This window comes from Oncorhynchus nerka, linkage group LG17 (genome assembly GCF_034236695.1).
Source record: "Oncorhynchus nerka isolate Pitt River linkage group LG17, Oner_Uvic_2.0, whole genome shotgun sequence".
NCBI lineage: Eukaryota > Metazoa > Chordata > Actinopteri > Salmoniformes > Salmonidae > Oncorhynchus > Oncorhynchus nerka.
In genome coordinates this window covers 1,347,678-1,371,960 of record NC_088412.1, presented here as the reverse complement: position 1 = coordinate 1,371,960, position 24,283 = coordinate 1,347,678, and the positions used below count along the sequence as shown (strand labels likewise).

General features: G+C 45.2%; 1 protein-coding gene across 1 annotated transcript in view; it reads right to left on the bottom strand.

Moving 5' to 3' along the window:
• Nucleotides 1-1,217: 1,217 nt before the first annotated feature.
• The window catches only part of ca12 (carbonic anhydrase XII), a 74,087-nt gene continuing 51,021 nt past the window's right edge, over nucleotides 1,218-24,283 (bottom strand). Inside the window, exons 4-8 of the mRNA XM_065002741.1 lie at nucleotides 14,034-14,129; nucleotides 13,331-13,394; nucleotides 10,478-10,635; nucleotides 10,002-10,128; nucleotides 1,218-3,970 (exon numbers count right to left, since the gene is read on the bottom strand). Coding sequence (XP_064858813.1) covers nucleotides 3,159-3,970; nucleotides 10,002-10,128; nucleotides 10,478-10,635; nucleotides 13,331-13,394; nucleotides 14,034-14,129 — 1,257 coding nt within the window. The 3' untranslated portion in view covers nucleotides 1,218-3,158. The remainder of the gene's footprint in view (nucleotides 3,971-10,001; nucleotides 10,129-10,477; nucleotides 10,636-13,330; nucleotides 13,395-14,033; nucleotides 14,130-24,283) is intronic.

Here is a 24,283-nt window from a genome sequence, read left to right as displayed (position 1 = left end):
GCTGTGAGTCTTTCTAGGTAAGTCTCTAAGAGTGATTACAGCTGTGAGTCTTTCCGTGTAAGTCTCTAAGAGTGATTACAGCTGTGAGTCTTTCTGGGTAAGTCCGTATGAGCTTTGCACACCTGGATTGTACAATATTTGCACATTATTCTTTAAAAAAATATTCAAGCTCTGTCAAGTTGGTTGGTGATCATTGATAGACAGCCATTTTCAAGTCTTGCCATAGATTTTCAAGCCGATTTAAATCAAAACTGTAACTAGGTCACTCAGGAACATTCAATGTTTTCTTGGTAAGCAACCAATGTAGATTTTGCCTTGATTTCTAGGTTGTTGTCTTGCTGAAAGGTGTATTTGTCTCCCAGTGTCTATTGGAAAGCAGACTGAACCAGGTTTTACTCTAGGATTTTGCCTGTGCTTATAGCTATATTCCCTTTATTTTTATCCTAAGAAAAGCTCTAGTCCTTGCTGATGACAAGCATACCCATAACATGATGCAGCCACCACCATCTCGAAAAGATGAAGAGTGGTACTCAGTGATGTGCTGGATTTGCCCCAAACATAACCCTTTGTATTCAGGACAAAAAGTTAATTTCTTTGCCACATTTTTAGCTGTATTACTTAACTGCCTTGTTGCAAAGTCACTTTAACTCGACCTCCATGTACATATTACATATTACCTCGACTAACCGGTGCCCCCGCACATTGACTCTGTACCGGTACCCCCAGTATATAGCCTCCACATTGACTCTGTACCGGTACCCCCTGTATATAGCCTCCACATTGACTCTGTACCGGTACTCCCTGTATATATCCTCCACACTAACTCTGTACTGGTACCCCCTGTATATAGCCTCCACATTGACTCTGTACTGGTACTCCCTGTATATAGCCTCCACATTGACTCTGTACCGGTACCCCATGTATATAGCCTCCACATTGACTCTGTACCGGTACTTCCTGTATATAGCCTCCACATTGACTCTGTACTGGTACCCCCTGTATATAGTCTCCACATTCACTCTGTACCGGTACCCCCTGTATATAGCCTCCACATTGACTCTGTACTGGTACCCCCTGTATATAGCCTCCACATTGACTCTGTACCGGTACACCCTGTATATAGCCTCCACATTGACTCTGTACCGGTACCCCCTGTATATAGCCTACATTGACTCTCCACATTGTATACTCTGACTCTGTACCGGTACCCCTGTATATAGTCTCCACATTCACTCTGTACCGGTACCCCCTGTATATAGCCTCCACATTGACTCTGTACCGTAATACCCTGTATATAGCCTCCACATTGACTCTGTACCGGTACTCCCTGTATATAGCCTCCACATTGACTCTGTACCAGTACCCCCTGTATATAGTCTCCACATTGACTCTGTACCAGTACTCCCTGTATATAGCCTCCACATTGACTCTGTACCAGTACCCCCTGTATATAGCCTCCACATTGACTCTGTACCGGTACTCCCTGTATATAGCCTCCACATTGACTCTGTACCGGTACCCCCTGTATATAGCCTCCACATTGACTCTGTACCAGTACCCCCTGTATATAGCCTCCACATTCACTCTGTACCGGTACCCCCTGTATATAGCCTCCACATTGACTCTGTACCGGTACCCCCTGTATATAGCCTCCACATTGACTCTGTACCGGTACCCCCTGTATATAGCCTCCACATTGACTCTGTACCAGTAACCCTCTGTCCTAGACTTGGTACTCTGGCACCGCTTGATGTGCGGTAGTCTATGACTTGGGTAACCGGCGTCTTTGACAATTTTTTGGGCCTTCCTCTGACACCAGCTAGTATATACAGTACCAGTCAAAAGTTTGGACACACCTCATTCATGGGATTTTCTTTAGTTTGACTATTTTCTACATTGTAGAATAATAGTGAAGACAACAAAACTATGAAATAAGACTAAGAATAATTTTAGATTCTTCAAAGTAGCCACCCTTTGCCTTGATGACAGCTTTGCACACTCTTGGCATTCTCTCATCCAGCTTCATGCGGTAGTCATTCAAATATCATGTTAACCACTATTATTGAACACAGAGTGAGTCCATGCAATTTCGACCCTCTTTTGCCAGCAGCATACCACCCTGCAGTCTTGCTTCTTGAAGCTAAGCAGGGTTGGTCCTGGTCAGTCCCTGGATGGGAGACCAGATGCTGCTGGATGTGGTGTAGGAGGGCCAGTAGGAGGCACTCTTTCCTCTGGTCTAAAAAAGAAATATCCCAATTCCCCTGGGAAGTGATTGCCCTGTGTAGGGTGCTGTCTTTTGGATGGGACGTTAAACAGGGTGTCCTGGCTCTCTGTGGTCACTATAGATCCCATGGCACTTATTGTATGAGTAGGGGTGTTAACCCCGGTGTCCTGGCTCTCTGTGGTCACTATAGATCCCATGGCACTTATTTTATGAGTAGGGGTGTTAACCCCGGTGTCCTGGCTAAATTCACAATCTGACCATCATGGTCACCTAATTATCCCCGGCTCATTTATCCCTGTAACTTTATCCCCAGGTTGTTGCTGTACATGATGCAATTTGTTAAGCACATCTTTACTCCTGAACTGATTTAGGCCATAACAAAAGAGGTTGAATACATATTGACTGAAAAATGTGGGATACAAAAATTATAATTAAAAACAAAATTCCACTTTGCCGTTATGTGGTATTGTGTGTAGATCGGTAAAACAAAACATCAATGTGATACATTTTAAATTCCGGCTGTAACACAACAAAATGTGGAAAAACTAAAGGGGTGTGAATATATTCTTAGAGGTTTGACATGCTGCCCAAACAGTTGTGTAAGGTTGGTAGAATCATATTCAAATTTATTCACACCTGTGATTTCTGCCAAATGTTTCTCCACCAAATATGGGGTGTGAAGACATACACAACCAATACGTCCTCATTTTGTATTTCTTAGTCATTTTGAACATTTTCTATGATTTTTATTTCACTTTCAAAAATGTGGAGTAGGTTGTGTAGATCGATAGGTGAAAAAAAATCACTAGATTTTAAGGAAACATTTTTTTTGATGACAGCACAAAGGTTGTGTCAATTTTCACTCGCGACTGTAGATTGAGCTGAGGGTGAGGCTGATGATTCAGGGTCTAAAGGTTACACATCTGGCTGGACTCTAGTCCTCCCACTCCATGGGCTGGAGCCATGGGATTGGCTGATTGGGTTTCTTAGGCACGGCAGCAGGGGCAGGAGCGAAGCCTGTTTGGTGCTTGGAGAGAGTTTTGGTCTGCTGCTGTGCTGTGGAGCCCCTCTGCCCTGTCCCCCCCAACGCCTTGACAATGGCCTGGTCCAGCTCCAGGGCCTCATCTGTGGCTGATCTCCCCCGGAGGAGCTGTCTGATGGTGAACAGAGCCAGGTCAGACTTACAGCCCAGGTAGCTGCGCAGGTTGAGCTCTGGGAACAGAGTTTCTCTGAGAGCCTGGACCAGCTCGGTGTCTGTATGGGTAGGGGATCTCCCTCTGCTCAGCTGGCGAGACACGTCCTGCTCCAAGGAGACGTAACACAGCATGTCCTCGCTCAGACCTGACTTCCACACAGGTTGCCTGTTCTGTTGGTTCTTCCAGGGAGATGGGACTAATCTGGCAGCTCCTGCCCCCCCGGATGGCACCTTATTGGGCTTCGACCGCTGCTGCTGGAGGCTGTTCTGGGTCTGAGACCCGGTGTTCTGGTAGTGCTTGGACCCAATATGGCTCTGGGTCCAGCCTTTCTGGTAGTTTTTGAGGTCATTCCACTTCTTGCCCGGTGCTCTGGGCTTCTTGGGCAACAGCTTGTTAAGCCCATCCTGGTCTGCCAGATCTCCATCTAACAACTGGTTGAGCCCATCCTGGTCTGCCAGATCTGCCAGGTCTCCATCTAACAGCTGGTTGATGACCTGCCTCCTCAGGAACGGAGAGGTGACCGTCTGAGTAGCACCCTGTAGTCCTCTGCCTGAATCAGATGCAGAGCCAAGTACAATAGAGTTTAAGTCCCAGAGGGACATGTCCTATACGGTGTGGCGTTGGCCTGGTGCATGCATCGGCATGGCCAATTGGGAGACATCGAAAGTAAGATTCAGATTCCCCTTCTGAAGGCAGACGCCCCCCCCCCCCCCCACCACCAGGCAAGCGAGAGGAAGAGGACATGCAGCACTGCCATGCCAAAGAGGAGCCATACAAGAGAGTCCTGCTATTATAAAGAAGCGTACACAGACCTTGGAAATAGAAAGTGAATTTGAGGAGATGAGAACAACATGCAGATTCCTGTCATACTGTCAAGACCACAGAGCAGAGCATGGCATGTCATACAGACTGTATTATGGTATGTGGATCTATAGTGTGTGGTGAGCCGCCACTGAAGAGAGGGCTGGCAAGTTACATTTATGAGCTAAGGGATCTCATTTCATCCCATTCTGAAGCGTTTACTTTCTACAGACATGAAGCCCCGTCTTTTAAAAGCTCGTTGATGACGATCACGTCAGAGAGAAAGTCAGGAATAAAGTGGAGAATAATAAAGGATCAGGAAAAGCATCCAAGAGGACAGAGAAGCACAGTTACGGTAAAGCACCAAGCAGACACCCAGAAACCATAACCAGGTGATAGCAGACGAGCTACAGACAGTTTGACAGCCCTGGTCTCTACCCCACAGATCTCATCCACCCACACCGACCCTAATCTAACACCAACCCTAGTTCATCCCTCCCTAATCTAACAGCAACCCTAGTTCGTCCCTCCCTTATCTAACACCAAACCTAGTTCGTCCCTCCCTTATCTAACACCAAACCTAGTTCGTCCCTCCCTTATCTAACAGCAACCCTAGTTCGTCCCTCCATAATCTAACAGCAACCCTAGTTCGTCCCTCCCTTATCTAACACCAAACCTAGTTCGTCCCTCCCTATCTAACACCAACCCCATCCCTCCCTTATCTAACACCAACCCTAGTTCGTCCCTCCCTTATCTAACAGCAACCCTAGTTCGTCCCTCCATAATCTAACAGCAACCCTAGTTCGTCCCTCCCTAATCTAACACCAACCCCAGTTCATACCTCCCTAATCTAACACCAACCCTAGTTCATCCCTCCCTAATCTAACACCAACCCTAGTTCATCCCTCCCTTATCTAACAGCAACCCTAGTTCGTCCCTCCCTAATCTAACAGCAACCCTAGTTCGTCCCTCCCTAATCTAACAGCAACCCTAGTTCATCCCTCCCTTATCTAACACCAACCCCAGTTCATCCCTCCCTAATCTAACAGCAACCCTAGTTCATCCCTCCCTAATCTAACAGCAACCCTAGTTCGTCCCTCCCTAATCTAACAGCAACCCTAGTTCGTCCCTCCCTAATCTAACAGCAACCCTAGTTCGTCCCTCCCTAATCTAACAGCAACCCTAGTTCGTCCCTCCCTAATCTAACAGCAACCCTAGTTCGTCCCTCCCTAATCTAACAGCAACCCTAGTTCGTCCCTCCCTTATCTAACACCAAACCTAGTTCGTCCCTCCCTTATCTAACACCAAACCTAGTTCGTCCCTCCCTTATCTAACAGCAACCCTAGTTCGTCCCTCCATAATCTAACAGCAACCCTAGTTCGTCCCTCCCTAATCTAACACCAACCCCAGTTCATACCTCCCTAATCTAACACCAACCCTAGTTCATCCCTCCCTAATCTAACACCAACCCTAGTTCATCCCTCCCTTATCTAACAGCAACCCTAGTTCGTCCCTCCCTAATCTAACAGCAACCCTAGTTCGTCCCTCCCTAATCTAACAGCAACCCTAGTTCATCCCTCCCTTATCTAACACCAACCCCAGTTCATCCCTCCCTAATCTAACAGCAACCCTAGTTCATCCCTCCCTAATCTAACAGCAACCCTAGTTCATCCCTCCCTAATCTAACAGCAACCCTAGTTCGTCCCTCCCTAATCTAACAGCAACCCTAGTTCGTCCCTCCCTAATCTAACAGCAACCCTAGTTCGTCCCTCCCTAATCTAACAGCAACCCTAGTTCGTCCCTCCATAATCTAACAGCAACACTAGTTCGTCCCTCCCTAATCTAACAGCAACCCTAGTTCGTCCCTCCCTAATCTAACAGCAAACCTAGTTCGTCCCTCCCTAATCTAACAGCAACCCTAGTTTGTCCCTCCCTAATCTAACAGCAACCCTAGTTCGTCCCTCCCTAATCTAACAGCAACCCCAGTTCATCCCTCCCTAATCTAACACCAACCCTAGTTCATCCCTCCCTAATCTAACACCAACCCTAGTTCATCCCTCCCTAATCTAACACCAACCCCAGTTCATCCCTCCCTAATCTAACAGCAACCCTAGTTCATCCCTCCCTAATCTAACACCAACCCCAGTTCATCCCTCCCTAATCTAACACCAACCCCAGTTCATAACCACCCTAATCTAACACCAACCCCAGGTCATCCCTCCCTAATCTAACACCAACCCCAGTTCATCCCTCCCTAATCTAACACCAACCCCAGTTCATACCTCCCTAATCTAACACCAACCCCAGTTCATCCCTCCCTAATCTAACACCAACCCCAGTTAATCCCTCCCTAATCTAACACCAACGCCAGTTCATAACCACCCTAATCCAGCACCAACCCCAGTTCATAACCACCCTAATCCAGCACCAACCCCAGTTCATCCCTCCCTAATCTAACACCAAACCCAGTTCATACCACCCTAATCTAACACCAACCCCAGTTCATCCCTCCCTAATCTAACACCAACCCCAGTTCATACCTCCCTAATCTAACACCAACCCCAGTTAATCCCTCCCTAATCTAACACCAACGCCAGTTCATAACCACCCTAATCCAGCACCAACCCCAGTTCATAACCACCCTAATCCAGCACCAACCCCAGTTCATCCCTCCCTAATCTAACACCAACCCCAGTTCATACCACCCTAATCTAACACCAACCCCAGTTCATCCCTCCCTAATCTAACACCGACCCCAGGTCATCCCTCCCTAATCTAACACCAACCCCAGTTCATCCCTCCCTAACCTAACACCAACCCCAGTTCATACCTCCCTAATCTAACACCAACCCTAGTTCGTCCCTCCCTAATCTAACAGCAACCCTAGTTCGTCCCTCCATAATCTAACAGCAACACTAGTTCGTCCCTCCCTAATCTAACAGCAACCCTAGTTCGTCCCTCCCTAATCTAACAGCAACCCTAGTTCGTCCCTCCCTAATCTAACAGCAACCCTAGTTCGTCCCTCCCTAATCTAACAGCAACCCTAGTTCGTCCCTCCCTAATCTAACAGCAACCCTAGTTTGTCCCTCCCTAATCTAACAGCAACCCCAGTTCATCCCTCCCTAATCTAACACCAACCCTAGTTCATCCCTCCCTAATCTAACACCAACCCTAGTTCATCCCTCCCTAATCTAACACCAACCCCAGTTCATCCCTCCCTAATCTAACACCAACCCCAGTTCATCCCTCCCTAATCTAACACCAACCCCAGTTCATAACCACCCTAATCTAACACCAACCCCAGGTCATCCCTCCCTAATCTAACACCAACCCCAGTGCATCCCTCCCTAATCTAACACCAACCCCAGTTCATACCACCCTAATCTAACACCAACCCCAGTTCATACCTCCCTAATCTAACACCAACCCCAGTTCATACCTCCCTAATCTAACACCAACCCCAGTTCATACCTCCCTAATCTAACACCAACCCCAGTTCATACCTCCCTAATCTAACACCAACCCCAGGTCATCCCTCCCAAATCTACCACCAACCCCAGGTCATCCCTCCCTAATCTAACACCAACCCCAGTTCATACCAGCCTAATCTAACACCAACCCTAGTTCATACCTCCCTAATCTAACACCAACCCCAGTTCATACCTCCCTAATCCAGCACCAACCCCAGTTCATACCTCCCTAAGTTTCATCCCTCCCTAATCTAACACCAACCCCAGTTCATACCTCCTAATCTAACACCAACCCCAGTTCATACCTCCCTAATCTACCACCAACCCCAGTTCATACCTCCCTAATCTAACACCAACCCCAGTTCATACCTCCCTAATCTAACACCAACCCCAGTTCATACCTCCCTAATCTAACACCAACCCCAGTTCATCCCTCCCTAATCTAACACCAACCCTAGTTCATCCCTCCCTAATCTAACACCAACCCTAGTTCATCCCTCTCCTAATCTAACACCAACCCCAGTTCATCCCCCTAATCTAACACCAACCCCTAATCCCTAACACCAACCCCAGTTCATACCTCCCTAATCTACCACCAACCCCAGTTCTCCCTAATACCTCCCTAATCCAGCACCAACCCCAGTTCATACCTCCCTAATCTAACACCAACCCCAGTTCATACCTCCCTAATCTAACACCAACCCCAGTTCATACCTCCCTAATCTAACACCAACCCCAGTTCATACCTCCCTAATCCAGCACCAACCCCAGTTCATACCTCCCTAATCTAACACCAACCCCAGTTCATACCTCCCTAATCTAACACCAACCCCAGTTCATACCTCCCTAATCTACCACCAACCCCAGTTCATACCTCCCTAATCTAACACCAACCCCAGTTCATACCTCCCTAATCTAACACCAACCCCAGTTCATACCTCCCTAATCTACCACCAACCCCAGTTCATACCTCCCTAATCTAACACCAACCCCAGTTCATCCCTCCCAAATCTACCACCAACCCCAGTTCATCCATTAAAGCAAAAACAATAGGTAGTTGATACCAGATGACCTTGACAGCCCTCGACCCCACAGAAATCAACCCCCAGCCCCAGGTCCCACCCCTATCTCAAGCCCCCCAGCCACAGGGCCCACCCCAATCTCTAGCCCCCCAGCCACAGGGCCCACCCCAATCTCAAGCCCCCCAGCCCCAGGCCCCACCCCAATCTCAAGTTCCCCAGCCATAGGGCCCACCCCAATCTCAAGCCCCCCAGCCACAGGGCCCACCCCAGTCTCTAGCCCCCCAGCCACAGGGCCCACCCCAGTCGACCCCAGCCAACCCCTTTAAAGTTGCTTTTTAAAGTGCTGCAGAAAAAGAAGCTTTGCCATTCATCATCATGCTCCAATAATAGATCTAACCCATTGGGCCAGTTTCCCGGACACAGATTAAGCCTAGCCCTGGACCAAAAATACTTTTCAATAGAGATTCTTAAATCCATTGAGAATGCTTAGTAGTCCAGGACTAGGCTTAATCTGTGTCCTGGAAACCAGCCCATACTGTAGTGGTAATGTGGTAGTACAATAGTATCACTGTGGTAGTACAGTAGTAGTACGGTAGTAGTACTGTGGTAGTGCTGTGGAGGTACTGTAGTAGTAATATTCTAGTACTGTAGCAGTACTGTGGTAGTACTGTTCTAGTATTGTATTAGTGCTGTGGTAGTATTGTGGTAGTACTGTACTAGTACTGTGGTAGGACTGTGGTAGTACTGTACTAGTACTGTGGTAGTACTGTAGGACTGTGGTAGTACTGTGATTGTACTAGTACTGTGGTAGTACTGTGGTAGTGCTGTTGTAGTACTGTACCAGCACGGTGGTAGTACCGTTCTAGTACTGTAATAGTACTGTGATAGTACTGTAGTAGTACTGTACTAGTACTGTGGTAGTACTGTGGTAGTACTGTACTAGTACTGCGGTAGTACTGTAGTAGTACTGTGATTGTACTAGTACTGTGGTAGTACTGTGGTAGTGCTGTTGTAGTACTGTACCAGCACTGTGGTAGTACCGTTCTAGTACTGTGATAGTACTGTGATAGTACTGTAGTAGTACTGTTCTAGTACTGTGGTAGTGCTGTGGTAGTACTGTGGTAGTACTGTGGTAGTACTGTGGTATGGCTGTGGTAGTACTGTAGTAGTGCTGTGGTAGTACTGTGGTATGGCTGTGGTAGTGCTGTAGTAGCACTGTGGTAGTACTCTAGTAGTACTGTGGTAGTACTGTGGTAATAATGTGGTAGGAGTGTTGCACCATACTCACCCCCCTGGAAAGAGCAGAGCACAACTCTGTTGTCCGTGTACTGTGGCTTCCTGTAGTTGCTGTTCATGGCCACTGGGGCCGACTCCTGTTGGTGGGAGGAGTAGATGGCCGTTGCTAGGGCCAGAAACTAAGGGTACAACGAAACAAAACATCTCAGTCACAAAGCGATGTTTCAGACAGAGACAGGGCCAGAAACTAAGGGTAACTAAGAGACATTTGGTTTATTGTGGTTTCAGATACAGTTATAAATCCATATATGTTGCAGGGATAGTCAAGGAAATTAACAAGCGTGACTGACATCAAACCAAGGCCTTTACGAGCAGAAATCTTCAGTAAGGGCATTAAGATGCTTTTGATGTAACTCTGACCCTGATGTTAAAACCCTCAGTGGAGGAGACTAGATAGGCCGGCTCCAGTGTGAAACTAAACCGGTCTGATTTTAGATGGACTAACCTGTTTGAGTGAGATGGACTAACCTGTTTGAGTGAGATGGTGACAGGGTTTTTGAACACAGTCCAAAGCACGCTGGGATAGCAGGGGGGAGTGGTCAACGAGCCATCATAACGGTAGTATTCATCCAAGAGTACAGGCAGCAGACTGCGGATGTTGAAGGCTGGGACCTGCACCCTCTGATCTACATGTTCCAATAGAAAGGAATAAAATTGAATATAATGGAATGGAATAGGATGGAATGGAATAGGATGGAGTGGAATGGAATGGAATAGGATGGAATAGGATGGAATGGAATGGAATAGGATGGAGTGGAATGGAATGGAATAGGATGGAATGGAATGGAATAGGATGGAGTGGAATGGAATGGAATAGGATTGTATGGAATAGGGTGGAATGGAATAGGATGGAATAGGATGGAATGGAATAGGATGGAATGGAATAGGATGGAATGGAATAGGATGGAGTGGAATGGAATAGGATGGAATGGAATAGGATGGAATGGAATGGAATGGAAAGGATGAAATGGAATGGAAAGGAATGGAATAGGATGGAATAGGATGGAATGGAATGGAATGGAATAGGATGGAGTGGAATGGAATAGGATGGAATGGAATATGATGGAGTGGAATGGAATGGAATAGGATGGAGTGGAATGGAATAGGGTGGAATGGAATAGGATGGAATGGAATAAGGTGGAATGGAATAGGATGGAATGGAATAGGATGGAATGGAATATGATGGAATGGAATATGATGGAGTGGAATGGAATAGGATGGAATGGAATATGATGGAATGGAATAGGGTGGAATGGAATAGGATGGAATGGAATAGGATGGAATGGAATATGATGGAGTGGAATGGAATAGGATGGAATGGAATAGGGTGGAATGGAATAGGATGGAGTGGAATGGAATAGGATGGAATGGAATAGGGTGGAATGGAATAGGATGGAGTGGAATGGAATAGGATGGAATGGAATAGGGTGGAATGGAATAGGATGGAATGGAATAGGATGGAGTGGAATGGAATAGGATGGAATGGAATAGGGTGGAATGGAATAGGATGGAATGGAATGGAATAGGAATGGAATAGGATGGAATGGAATAGGATGGAGTGGAATGGAATAGGATGGAATGGAATAGGATGGAGTGGAATGGAATGGAATAGGATGGAGTGGAATGGAATAGGATGGAATGGAATAGGATGGAGAATGGAATGGAATAGGATGGAATGGAATAGGGTGGAATGGAATAGGATGGAATGGAATAGGATGGAATGGAAACGGATGGAATGGAATAGGATGGAATAGGATGGAATGGAATAGGATGGAATGGAATAGGATGGAATATAATTGAATGGAATAGGATGGGATGGAATAGGATGGAATGGAATGGAATGGAATAGGGTGGAATGGAATAGGATGGAATGGAATAGGGTGGAATGGAATAGGATGGAATGGAATAGGATGGAATGGAATATGATGATGGAATGGAATATGATGGAGTGGAATGGAATAGGATGGAATGGAATATGATGGAGTGGAATGGAATAGGATGGAATGGAATAGGGTGGAATGGAATAGGATGGAATGGAATAGGGTGGAATGGAATAGGATGGAATGGAATAGGATGGAATGGAATATGATGGAGTGGAATGGAATAGGATGGAATGGAATAGGGTGGAATGGAATAGGATGGAGTGGAATGGAATAGGATGGAATGGAATAGGGTGGAATGGAATAGGATGAAATGGAATAGGATGGAGTGGAATGGAATAGGATGGAATGGAATAGGATGGAGTGGAATGGAATAGGATGGAATGGAATATGGGGAATGGAATGGAATGGAATGGAATAGGATGGAATGGAATGGAAGGATGGAATGGATGGAGTGGAATGGAATGGAATAGGATGGAGTGGAATGGAATAGGATGGAATGGAATAGGGTGGAATGGAATAGGATGGAATGGAATAGGATGGAGTGGAATGGAATGGAATGGAATAGGATGGAGTGGAATGGAATGGAATGGAATATGATGGAGTGGAATGGAATAGGATGGAATGGAATATGATGGGGTGGAATGGAATAGGATGGAATGGAATAGGGTGGAATGGAATAGGATGGAGTGGAATGGAATAGAATGGAATAGGATGGAATGGAATAGGATGGAGTGGAATGGAATAGGATGGAGTGGAATGGAATGGAATAGGATGGAATGGAATAGGATGGAGTGGAATGGAGTAGGATGGAATGGAATAGGATGGAATATAATTGAATGGAATAGGATGGAGTGGAATGGAATAGGATGGAATGGAATGGAATGGAATATAATGGAATGGAATAGGATGGAATAGAATGGAATGGAATATAATGGAATGGAATGGAATAGGGTGGGATGGAATGGAATGGAATAGAATGGAATGGAATAGGATGGAATTGAATAGGATGGAATGGAATAGGATGGAATGGAATGGAATAGGATGGAATGGAATAGAATTTAATAGAATAGGATGGAATAGAATAGAATGGAATAGAATGGAATGGAATAGAATGGAATGGAAAAGGATGGAATATAATATAATTGAATGGAATAGAACAGAACAGAATGGAATGGAATAGAATGGAATGGAATAGAATAGAATAGAATGGAATAGAATAGAATGGAATGGAATAGAATGGAATGGAAAAGGATGGAATATAATATAATTGAAAGGAATAGAACAGAACAGAACAGAATGGAATATAATATAATATAATGGAATGGAATAGGATGGAATATAATTGAATGGAATGGAAAAGGATGGAATATAATAGAATTGAATGGAATAAAACAGAATGGAATAGAATATAATGGAACTAATGTAGTCTAAAACGCACCTCTGTATTTAATACCATTGATGTACTTGAGGAACTGAGCGAACGCTGGGTTGAATTCCCCGACCTGCAGCAGAGGCACAGTTAGTTAGTGATGCTTACTAATAGATGGTCCCAAATCACTCCCTGTCTCTCCAACTGGCACTATCCCCTTGATGTTTGCAGACTTGTAAGGTGTAAGAATCCAAGAATTATGACCAAGGGGAAAGGGTAAGTAGCCATTTTGGGACTTTCTGAGAGTCTGTAGTGAGCCTCTCCTCTCCTCTCCTCTCCTCTCCTCTCCTCTCCTCTCCTCTCTTCTCTTCTCTTCTCTTCTCTTCTTCGCTCCTCTCTTCTCTTCTTCGCTCCTCTCTTATCTCCCCTCCTCTCATCCTGCTCCTCTCCTCTCCTCTCCTCTCCTCTCCTCTCCTCTCTTCTCTTTCTCTCTCTTCTCTTCTCTTCTCTTCTCTTCTCTTCTTCGCACCTCTCTTCTCTTCTTCGCTCCTCTCTTATCTCCCCTCCTCTCATCCTGCTCCTCTCCTCTCCTCTCCTCTCCTCTCCTCTCCTCTCCTCTCCTCTCCTCTCCTCTCCTCTCCTCTCCTCTCCTCTCCTCTCCTCTCATCCTGCTACTCTCCTCTCTCCTCCTCATCTTCTCTTCTCCTTTCGTCCCTCCTCTCCTCCACTTACCTCCCCTCTCCTTGATGCCCCTACCTCTACCTCTACTCACCTCTATCAGAACTCCCAGTACAGCCAGGCCGTCTGACTTGTCTGCTGCCACGGAGATGTTGGGGTACTTGTCTGAGTTGAAGAGCACCATATGCATCTGAGGAGAGACATTGGGAGAGATAAGTCAGGATACCCTGTAGCTACAAACACTTATGTTACCATCAGTCACAGGGTAATGTAATTATATATACCCTAACCTAACTCTATCTAGTCTAGTTTATCAGGGTAATGTCAGTGGGTATATAACCCTAACTCTATCTAGTCTAGTTTATCAGGGTAATGTAATAATATATAACCCTAACTCTATCTAATCTAGTTTATCAGGGTAATGTAATAATATATAACCCTAACTCTATCTAGTCTAGTTTATCAGGGTAATGTCAGTAGGTATATAACCCTAACTCTATCTAGTCTAGTTTATCAGGGTAATGTAATTATATATAACCCTAACTCTATCTAGTCCAGTTTATCAGGGTAATATCAGTGGGTATATAACCCTAACTCTATCTAGTCTAGTTTATCAGGGTAATGTAATAATATATAACCCTAACTCTATCTAGTCTAGTTTATCAGGGTAATGTAATAATATATAACCCTAACTCTATCTAGTCTAGTTTATCAGGGTAATGTAATAATATATAACCCTAACTATCTAGTCTAGTTTATCAGGGTAATGTCAGTAGGTATATAACCCTAACTCTATCTAGTCTAGTTTATCAGGGTAATGTAATAATATATAACCCTAACTCTATCTAGTCTAGTTTATCAGGGTAATGTAATAATATATAACCCTAACTCTATCTAGTCTAGTTTATCAGGGTAATGTAATAATATATAACCCTAACTCTATCTAGTCTAGTTTATCAGGGTAATGTCAGTAGGTATATAACCCTAACTCTATCTAGTCTAGTTTATCAGGGTAATGTCAGTAGGTATATAACCCTAACTCTATCTAGTCTAGTTTATCAGGGTAATGTAATAATATATAACCCTAACTCTATCTAGTCCAGTTTATCAGGGTAATGTCAGTGGGTATATAACCCTAACTCTATCTAGTCTAGTTTATCAGGGTAATGTAATAATATATAACCCTAACTCTATCGAGTCCAGTTTATCAGGGTAATGTCAGTGGGTATATAACCCTAACTCTATCTAGTCTAGTTTATCAGGGTAATGTCAGTAGGTATATAACCCTAACTCTATCTAGTCTAGTTTATCTGGGTAATGTAATAATATATAACCCTAACTCTATCTAGTCCAGTTTATCAGGGTAATGTCAGTGGGTATATAACCCTAACTCTATCTAGTCTAGTTTATCAGGGTAATGTAATAATATATAACCCTAACTCTATCGAGTTCAGTTTATCAGGGTAATGTCAGTGGGTATATAACCCTAACTCTATCTAGTCTAGTTTATCAGGGTAATGTAATAATATATAACCCTAACTCTATCTAGTCCAGTTTATCAGGGTAATGTCAGTGGGTATATAACCCTAACTCTATCTAGTCTAGTTTATCAGGGTAATGTCAGTAGGTATAAATCGATGAACCTAGCCTAGTTTATCAGGGTAATGTAATAATATATAACCCTAACTCTATCTAGTCTAGTTTATCAGGGTAATGTCAGTAGGTATAAATCGATGAACCTAGCCTGGCATTCAGGTGATGGCCCATACATCAATGTAAATAGCACTATATACAATGCATTCAGAAAGCATTCAGACCCCTTGACTTTTTCCACATTTTGATACGTTGCAGCCTTATTCTAAAATGTATTAAATTGTTAGTTTCCCTTATAAATCTACACACAAAACCCCATAATTAAAAAAGCAAAAATAGTTTTTTTAAATGGATAAAAAAAAATAAAAAAAATTACATATTACATTTACATATGTTTTCAGACCCTTTACTCAGTACTTTGTTGAAGCACATTTGGCAGTGATTACAGCCTTCTTGGTTATGACGCTACAAGCTTGGCACTCCTGTATTTGGGGAGTTTCTCCCATTCTTCACTGCAGATCCTCTCCAACTCTGTGCGTCGCTGCACAGCTATTTTTGGTTCTCTCCTGAGATGTTCGATCTGGTTCAAGTCTGGGCTCAGGCTGGGCCACTCAAGGACATTCAGAGTCCTGAAGCCACTCAAGGACATTCAGAGACTTGTCCCGAAGCCACTCCTCCGTTGTCTTGGCTGTGTGATTAGGGTTTTGTCCCGATGGAACGGGAACCGTCACCCCAGTCTGAGGTCCTGAGTGCTCTGGAGCAGGTTTTCATCAAGGATCTCTCTGTACTTTGCTCTGTTTATCTTTCCCTCAATCCTGACTAGTCTCCTAGTCCTTACCGCTGAGAAACATCCCCCATGGTGTGATGCTGCCACCACCATGCTTCACCGTAGGGATGCTGTCATCACCATGCTTCACTGTAGGGATGGTGCCAGGTTTCCTCCAGATGTGACACTTGGCATTCAGGCCAAAGAGTTCAAACTTGGTTTCATCAAACCAGAGAATCTTTAGGAGATTTTTGGCAAACACCAAACGGGCTGTCACGTGCCTTTTACTGAGGAATGGCATCCGTCTGGCCACTCTACCATAAAGGCCTGATTGGTGGAGTGCTGCAGAGATGGTTGTCCTTCTGGAAGGCTCTCCCACTTCCACAGAGAAACTCTGGAGCTCTGTCAGAGTGACCATCGGGTTCTTGGTCACCTCCCTGGCCAAGGCCTTCGTCCCCTGATTGCTCAGTTTGGCCGGGCGGCCAGCTCTAGGAAGAGTCTTGGTGGTTCCAAACACTGTGTTCTTGGGGACCTTCAATGCTACAGAAATGCATCGGAAATGCAACTGCTTCTGGATGCAACGTCAGCACAAGAACTGTTCGTAGGGAGCTTCATGAAATGGGTTTCCATGGCCAAGCAGCCGCACACAAGCCTAAGATCACTATGTGCAATGCCAAGCGTCGGCTGGAGTGGTGTACATTTTGCCGCCATTGGTCTCTGGAGCAGTGGAAAGCCTTCATAGAAGAGTGGAGGCTGTTATAGCAGCAATGTTCCAACATCTAGTGGAAAGCCTTCCCAGAAGAGTGGAGGCTGTTATAGCAGCAATGTTCCAACATCTAGTGGAAAGCCTTCCCAGAAGAGTGGAGGCTGTTATAGCAGCAATGTTCCAACATCTAGTGGAAAGCCTTCCCAGAAGAGTGGAGGCTGTTATAGCAGCAATGTTCCAACATCTAGTGGAAAGCCTTCCCAGAAGAGTAGGGGATGTTATAGCAGCAAAGGGGGGACCAACTCCATATTAATGCCCTTGATTTTAGAATGAGATGTTTAACGAGCAGGTGTCTACATACTGTTGGTCATGTAGTGAATCTTCTCCTTCCTCACTATAAATAGTCTTGGAGAGAACTATCCATCCATCTTCTCCTTCTCAACTAGTACCTCTTCCCTGCAGACCATCATCATAGTCTTGGAGAGGAACTATCCATCCATCTTCTCCTTCTCAACTAGTACCTCTTCCCTGCAGACCATCATCATAGTCTTGGAGAGGACTATCCATCCATCTTCTCCTTCTCAACTAGTACCTCTTCCCTGCAGACCATCATCATAGTCTTGGAGAGGAACCGTGAGGTTCAGGTTAAGGTTAGGGACAGTTTGGTTCAGGTTAGGGACAGTGAGGTTAAGGTTCAGGTTGGAGCATCAGCATTTGTAGGTTCGATTAAAGGCTCAATATGGCCAGAAACAAAGATTTTTTTTCTGAGACACGTCAGTCTATTCTTCTTCTGAAAAATGAAGGCTATTCCATGAAAGAAACTACCAATAAACTAAAGATCTCGTCCTACTCCCTTCACAGAACAGAGCAAACTGGCTCTAACCAGAATAGAAAGAGGAGTGGGAGGCCCCGGTGCACTAGTTTGAGAAACAGATGCATCACAAGTCCTCAACTGGCAGATATTCCATTCATAACCAGCCGTTTCAGCTAAAATAGTCATTTACAACATGTCCACAATGTTATTTTCTTTCAAAAACAAGGACATTTCTACGTGACCCCAAACTTTTGAACGGTAGTGTATGTAGAGGGTAAAGTGATAGTCAATCAGGAGACAGATAATAAACAGAGTAGCAGCAACGTGTGTGTGTGTGTGTGTGTGTGTGTGTGTGTGTGTGTGTGTGTGTGTGTGTGTGTGTGTGTGTGTAAACGTATGTAGTGTGTGTAGTATGTGTGAGTGTGTGGGTAGAGTCCAGTCAGTGTGTGTGGGTAGAGTCCAGTCAGTGTGTGTGGGTAGATTCATCTGATTCACATTTGGAGGTCCTACCTCCATTCCCTTATTTCTAATTACATTGCATTTAGACATGACAATGAAAAGCAAACATTTTAAAAATACTTCACAGTGAACCCACCCATTGCAGTCTCTCATTTGCCACCAAAGATTAACTGAATCATAAAAGAGTTCTACATTCTGTCATTCATGGTTCTCATCTACAGACATTCTGTCATTCATGGTTCTCATCTACAGACATACTGTCATTCATGGTTCTCATCTACAGACATTCTGTCATTCATGGTTCTCATCTACAGACATACTGTCATTCATGGTTCTCATTACAGACATTCTGTCATTCATGGTTCTCATCTACAGACATACTGTCATTCATGGTTCTCCTTACAGACATTCTGTCATTCATGGTTCTCATCTACAGACATACTGTCATTCATGGTTCTCATTACAGACATTCTGTCATTCATGGTTCTCATCTACAGACATACTGTCATTCATGGTTCTCATCTACAGACATTCTGTCATTCATGGTTCTCATCTACAGACATACTGTCATTCATGGTTCTCATCTACAGACATACTGTCATTCATGGTTCTCATCTACAGACATACTGTCATTCATGGTTTCTTCAAAAACAAAGGACATCTACAGACATTCTGTCATTCATGGTTCTCATCTACAGACATACTGTCATTCATGGTTCTCATTACAGACATACTGTCATTCATGGTTCTCATTACAGACATTCTGTCATTCATGGTTCTCATCTACAGACATACTGTCATTCATGGTTCTCATCTACAGACATACTGTCATTCATGGTTCTCATCTACAGACATTCTGTCATTCATGGTTCTCATCTACAGACATTCTGTCATTCATGGTTCTCATCTACAGACATTCTGTCATTCATGGTTCTCATCTACAGACATACTGTCATTCATGGTTCTCATCTACAGACATTCTGTCATTCATGGTTCTCATCTACAGACATTCTGTCATTCTTGGTTCTCATCTATAGACATTCTGTCATTCATGGTTCTCATCTACAGACATACTGTCATTAATGGTTCTCATCTACAGACATACTGTCATTAATGGTTCTCATCTACAGACATACTGTCATTTATGGTTCTCATCTACAGACATTCTGTCATTCATGGTTCTCATCTACAGACATACTGTCATTCATGGTTCTCATTACAGACATTCTGTCATTCTTGGTTCTCATCTACAGACATACTGTCATTCATGGTTCTCATCTACAGACATACTGTCATTCATGGTTCTCATCTACAGACATACTGTCATTCATGGTTCTCATCTACAGACATACTGTCATTCATGGTTCTCATCTACAGACATACTGTCATTCATGGTTCTCATCTACAGACATACTGTCATTCATGGTTCTCATCTATAGACATACTGTCATTCTTGGTTCTCATCTACAGACATTCTGTCATTCATGGTTCTCATCTACAGACATACTGTCATTCATGGTTCTCATCTACAGACATACTGTCATTCATGGTTCTCATCTACAGACATACTGTCATTCATGGTTCTCATCTATAGACTGGAAAGAATGGATGAAGGTTCTTTGTCTTGAACCACAGAGCTAGACGATACACCTTCTAATGGTTCTCTGTCTTGAACCACAGAGCTAGACGATACATCTTCTGATAGTTCTCTGTCTTGAACCACAGAGCTAGACGATACATCTTCTAATGGTTCTGTCTTGAACCACAGAGCTAGACGATACATCTTCTGATAGTTCTCTGTCTTGAACCACAGAGCTAGACGATACATCTTCTAATGGTTCTCTGTCTTGAACCACAGAGCTAGACGATACATCTTCTAATGGGTCTCTGTCTTGAACCACAGAGCTAGACGATACACCTTCTAATGGTTCTCTGTCTTGAACCACAGAGCTAGACGATACATCTTCTGATAGTTCTCTGTCTTGAACCACAGAGCTAGACGATACATCTTCTAATGGTTCTCTGTCTTGATCCACAGAGCCAGACGATACATCTTCTGATAGTTCTCTGTCTTGAACCACAGAGCTAGACGATACATCTTCTAATGGTTCTCTGTCTTGATCCACAGAGCTAGACGATACATCTTCTGATAGTTCTCTGTCTTGAACCACAGAGCTAGACGATACATCTTCTAATGGTTCTCTGTCTTGATCTACAGAGCTAGACGATACATCTTCTGATAGTTCTCTGTCTTGAACCACAGAGCTAGACGATACATCTTCTAATGGGTCTCTGTCTTGAACCACAGAGCTAGACGATACATCTTCTGATAGTTCTCTGTCTTGAACCACAGAGCTAGACGATACATCTTCTAATGGTTCTCTGTCTTGATCCACAGAGCTAGACGATACATCTTCTGATAGTTCTCTGTCTTGAACCACAGAGCTAGATGATACATCTTCTAATGGGTCTCTGTCTTGAACCACAGAGCTAGACGATACATCTTCTAATGGGTCTCTGTCTTGATCCACAGAGCTAGACGATACATCTTCTAATGGTTCTGTCTTGAACCACAGAGCTAGACGATACATCTTCTAATGGTTCTGTCTTGATCCAAAGAGCTAGACGATACATCTTCTAATGGTTCTCTGTCTTGAACCACAGAGCTAGACGATACATCTGCTAATGGGTCTCTGTCTTGAACCACAGAGCTAGACGATACATCTTCTAATGGGTCTCTGTCTTGAACCACAGAGCTAGACGATACATCTTCTGATAGTTCTCTGTCTTGAACCACAGAGCTAGACGATACATCTTCTGATAGTTCTCTGTCTTGAACCACAGAGCTAGACGATACATCTTCTAATGGTTCTGTCTTGAACCACAGAGCTAGACGATACATCTTCTGATAGTTCTCTGTCTTGAACCACAGAGCTAGACGATACATCTTCTAATGCATATTGTTTCTCCCCGTTTACTGTTTATTTAAATTGTAATGTTCCGAGAGTCTAAACCCCAGAACGGAGCACAGATTCCTTCACTGGAATCTAGATATAGATAGTGATGATGTCATCCAAACCACACAGACCAGACTCTAACTGAGTGTTCAATTATACTATAAAATGGAAGATGCACAATACGCTGGTTTTCTAACTGTTGAATGGGGAAAGGGTGTGTTCCTCAAAATGGACAGCTGACTACCACTTGGGCCACTTGATGTTGAGAGAAATAGGACAGAGATTTACAGACAGACAGGCGGTCAGCTCTCTGAAACTCCCTCAGCTGTAGTCTGGACAGAAGGCCAGCGTGAGTGTGTGTGTGTGTGTGTTGTTGTGAGGGTGTGTGTTGTTGTGAGGGTGGGTGTTGTTGTGAGGGTGTGTGTGTTGTGAGGGTGTGTGTGTGTGTGTTGACCCTGTGTTAAGTATATTATGGGAAGACTTCAAAGGGCTGTCCTGTGTGTGTGTGTGTGTGTGTGTGTGTGTGTGTGTGTGTGTGTGTGTGTGTGTGTGTGTGTGTGTGTGTGTGTGTGTGTGTGTGTTGACCCTGTGTTAAGTATATTATGGGAAGACATCAAAGGGCTGTCCTGTGTGTGTGTGTGTGTGTGTGTGTGTGTGTGTGTGTGTGTGTGTGTGTGTGTGTGTGTGTGTGTGTGTGTGTGTGTGTGTGTGTGTGTGTGTGTTGACCCTGTGTTAAGTATATTATGGGAAGACATCAAAGGGCTGTCCTGTGTGTGTGTGTGTGTGTGTGTGTGTGTGTGTGTGTGTGTGTGTGTGTTGTGTGTGTGTGTGTGTGTGTGTGTGTGTGTTGTGTGTGTGTGTGTGTGTGTGTGTGTGTGTGTGTGTGTGTGTGTGTGTTGACCCTGTGTTAAGTATATTATGGGAAGACTTCAAAGGGCTGACCGGGGTTTGTCCTGTGTGTGTGTGTGTGTGTGTGTGTGTGTGTGTGTGTGTGTGTGTGTGTGTGTGTGTGTGTGTGTGTGTGTGTGTGTGTGTGTGTGTGTGTGTGTGTTGTGAGTGGTGGTGTTAATGGCTCCAGTCTCTGTACCAATTAAATGTCAGCAGCTGAAGTCACTGGCTTTCACATAATTAGTCTGAGCCATCAAACTTCTATAACTTATCCAGAATGCTGAAGGCCACCTGGTGGTCAACTTTTCAAAGTTCCCCCGTGTCACCCCGCTCCTCTGCAAACTCCACTGGCTTCCAGTCGAAGCCTACATCCACCTCCAGACCATGGTACATGCCTACGGAGCAGCAAGAGGCACGGCCCTTCCCTACCTGCAGGCTATGCTAAAACCCTACACCCCAACCAGAGGTGGCTCCCTCTCAGCCCAGTCCAAGCTCTCATCTATCCTGACACCCCATTGTTGGAACCATCTTCCCCCTGAAGCTAGGACAGCAGAGTCCCTTTCCATATTCTGAAAACATCTGAAACCTCTTCAACGTGTATCTTAAATAAGATCTCAGTCAGTCTTATACCCCAGCTAGGTCTCTGTCCCAGCTGTAGGTCTGTCCCAGCTGTAGGTCTCTGTCCCAGCTGTAGGTCTCTGTCCCAGCTGGAGGTCTCCTACCCCAGCTGTAGGTCTCTACCCCAGCTGTAGGTCTCTACCCCAGCTGTAGGTCTCTGTCCCAGCTGTAGGTCTCTGTCCCAGCTGTAGTTCTCTGTTCCAGCTGTAGGTCTCTGTCCCAGCTGTAGGTCTCTACCCCAGCTGTAGGTCTCCTACCCCAGCTGTAGGTCTTTCCCAGCTGTAGGTCTGTCCCAGCTGTAGATCTCTACCCCAGCTGTAGGTCTGTCCCAGCTGTAGGTCTCTACCCCAGCTGTAGGTCTCTACCCCATCTGTAGGTCTCTACCCCAGCTGTAGGTCTCTACCCCAGTTGTAGATCTCTACCCCAGCTGTAGGTCTCTACCCCAGCTGTAGGTCTCTACCCCAGCTGTAGGTCTATACCCCAGCTGTAGGTCTGTCCCAGCTGTAGGTCTCTGTCCCAGCTGTAGGTCTCTGTCCCAGCTGTAGGTCTCTACCCCAGCTGTAGGTATCTGTTCCAGCTGTAGCTCTCGGTCCCAGCTGTAGGTCTCTACCCCAGCTGGAGGTCTCTACCCCAGCTGTAGGTCTCTAACCCAGCTGTATGTCTCTACCCCAGCTGTAGGTCTCTACCCCAGCTGTAGATCTCTACCCCAGCTGTAGATTTCTACCCCAGCTGTAGGTCCTACCCCAGCTGTAGGTCTCTACCCCAGCTGTAGGTCTGTCCCAGCTGTAGGTCTGTCCCAGTTGTAGGTCTCTACCCCAGCTGTAATTCTCTACCCCAGCTGTAGGTCTCTACCCCAGCTGTAAGTCTCTACCCCAGCTGTAGATCTCTACCCCAGCTGTAGGTCTCTACCCCAGCTGTAGGTCTCTGTCCCAGCTGTAGGTCTCTGTCCCAGTTGTAGATCTCTACCCCAGCTGTAGGTCTCTACCCCAGCTGTAGGTCTCTACCCCAGCTGTAGATCTCTACCCCAGCTGTAGGTCTGTCCCAGTTGTAGATCTCTACCCCAGCTGTAGGTCTCTACCCCAGCTGTAGGTCTCTACCCCAGCTGTAGGTCTCTGTCCCAGCTGTAGGTCTCAACCCCAGCTGTAGGTCTCTACCCCAGCTGTAGGTCTCTACCCCAGCTGTAGGTCTATACCCCAGCTGTAGGTCTGTCCCAGCTGTAGGTCTCTGTCCCAGCTGTAGATCTCTACCCCAGCTGTAGGTCTCTACCCCAGCTGTAGATCTCTACCCCAGCTGTAGGTCTCTACCCCAGCTGTAGGTCTCTACCCCAGCTGTAGGTCTCTACCCCAGCTTTAGGTCTCTACCCCAGCTGTAGGTCTCTACCCCAGCTTTAGGTCTCTGTCCCAGCTGTAGGTCTCTACCCCAGCTGTAGGTCTCTACCCCAGCTGTAGGTCTCTACCCCAGCTGTAGGTCTCTAGCCCCAGCTCTAGGTCTGTCCCAGCTCTAGGTCTGTCCCAGCTGTAGTTCTGTGTTTAACAGTGTGTTA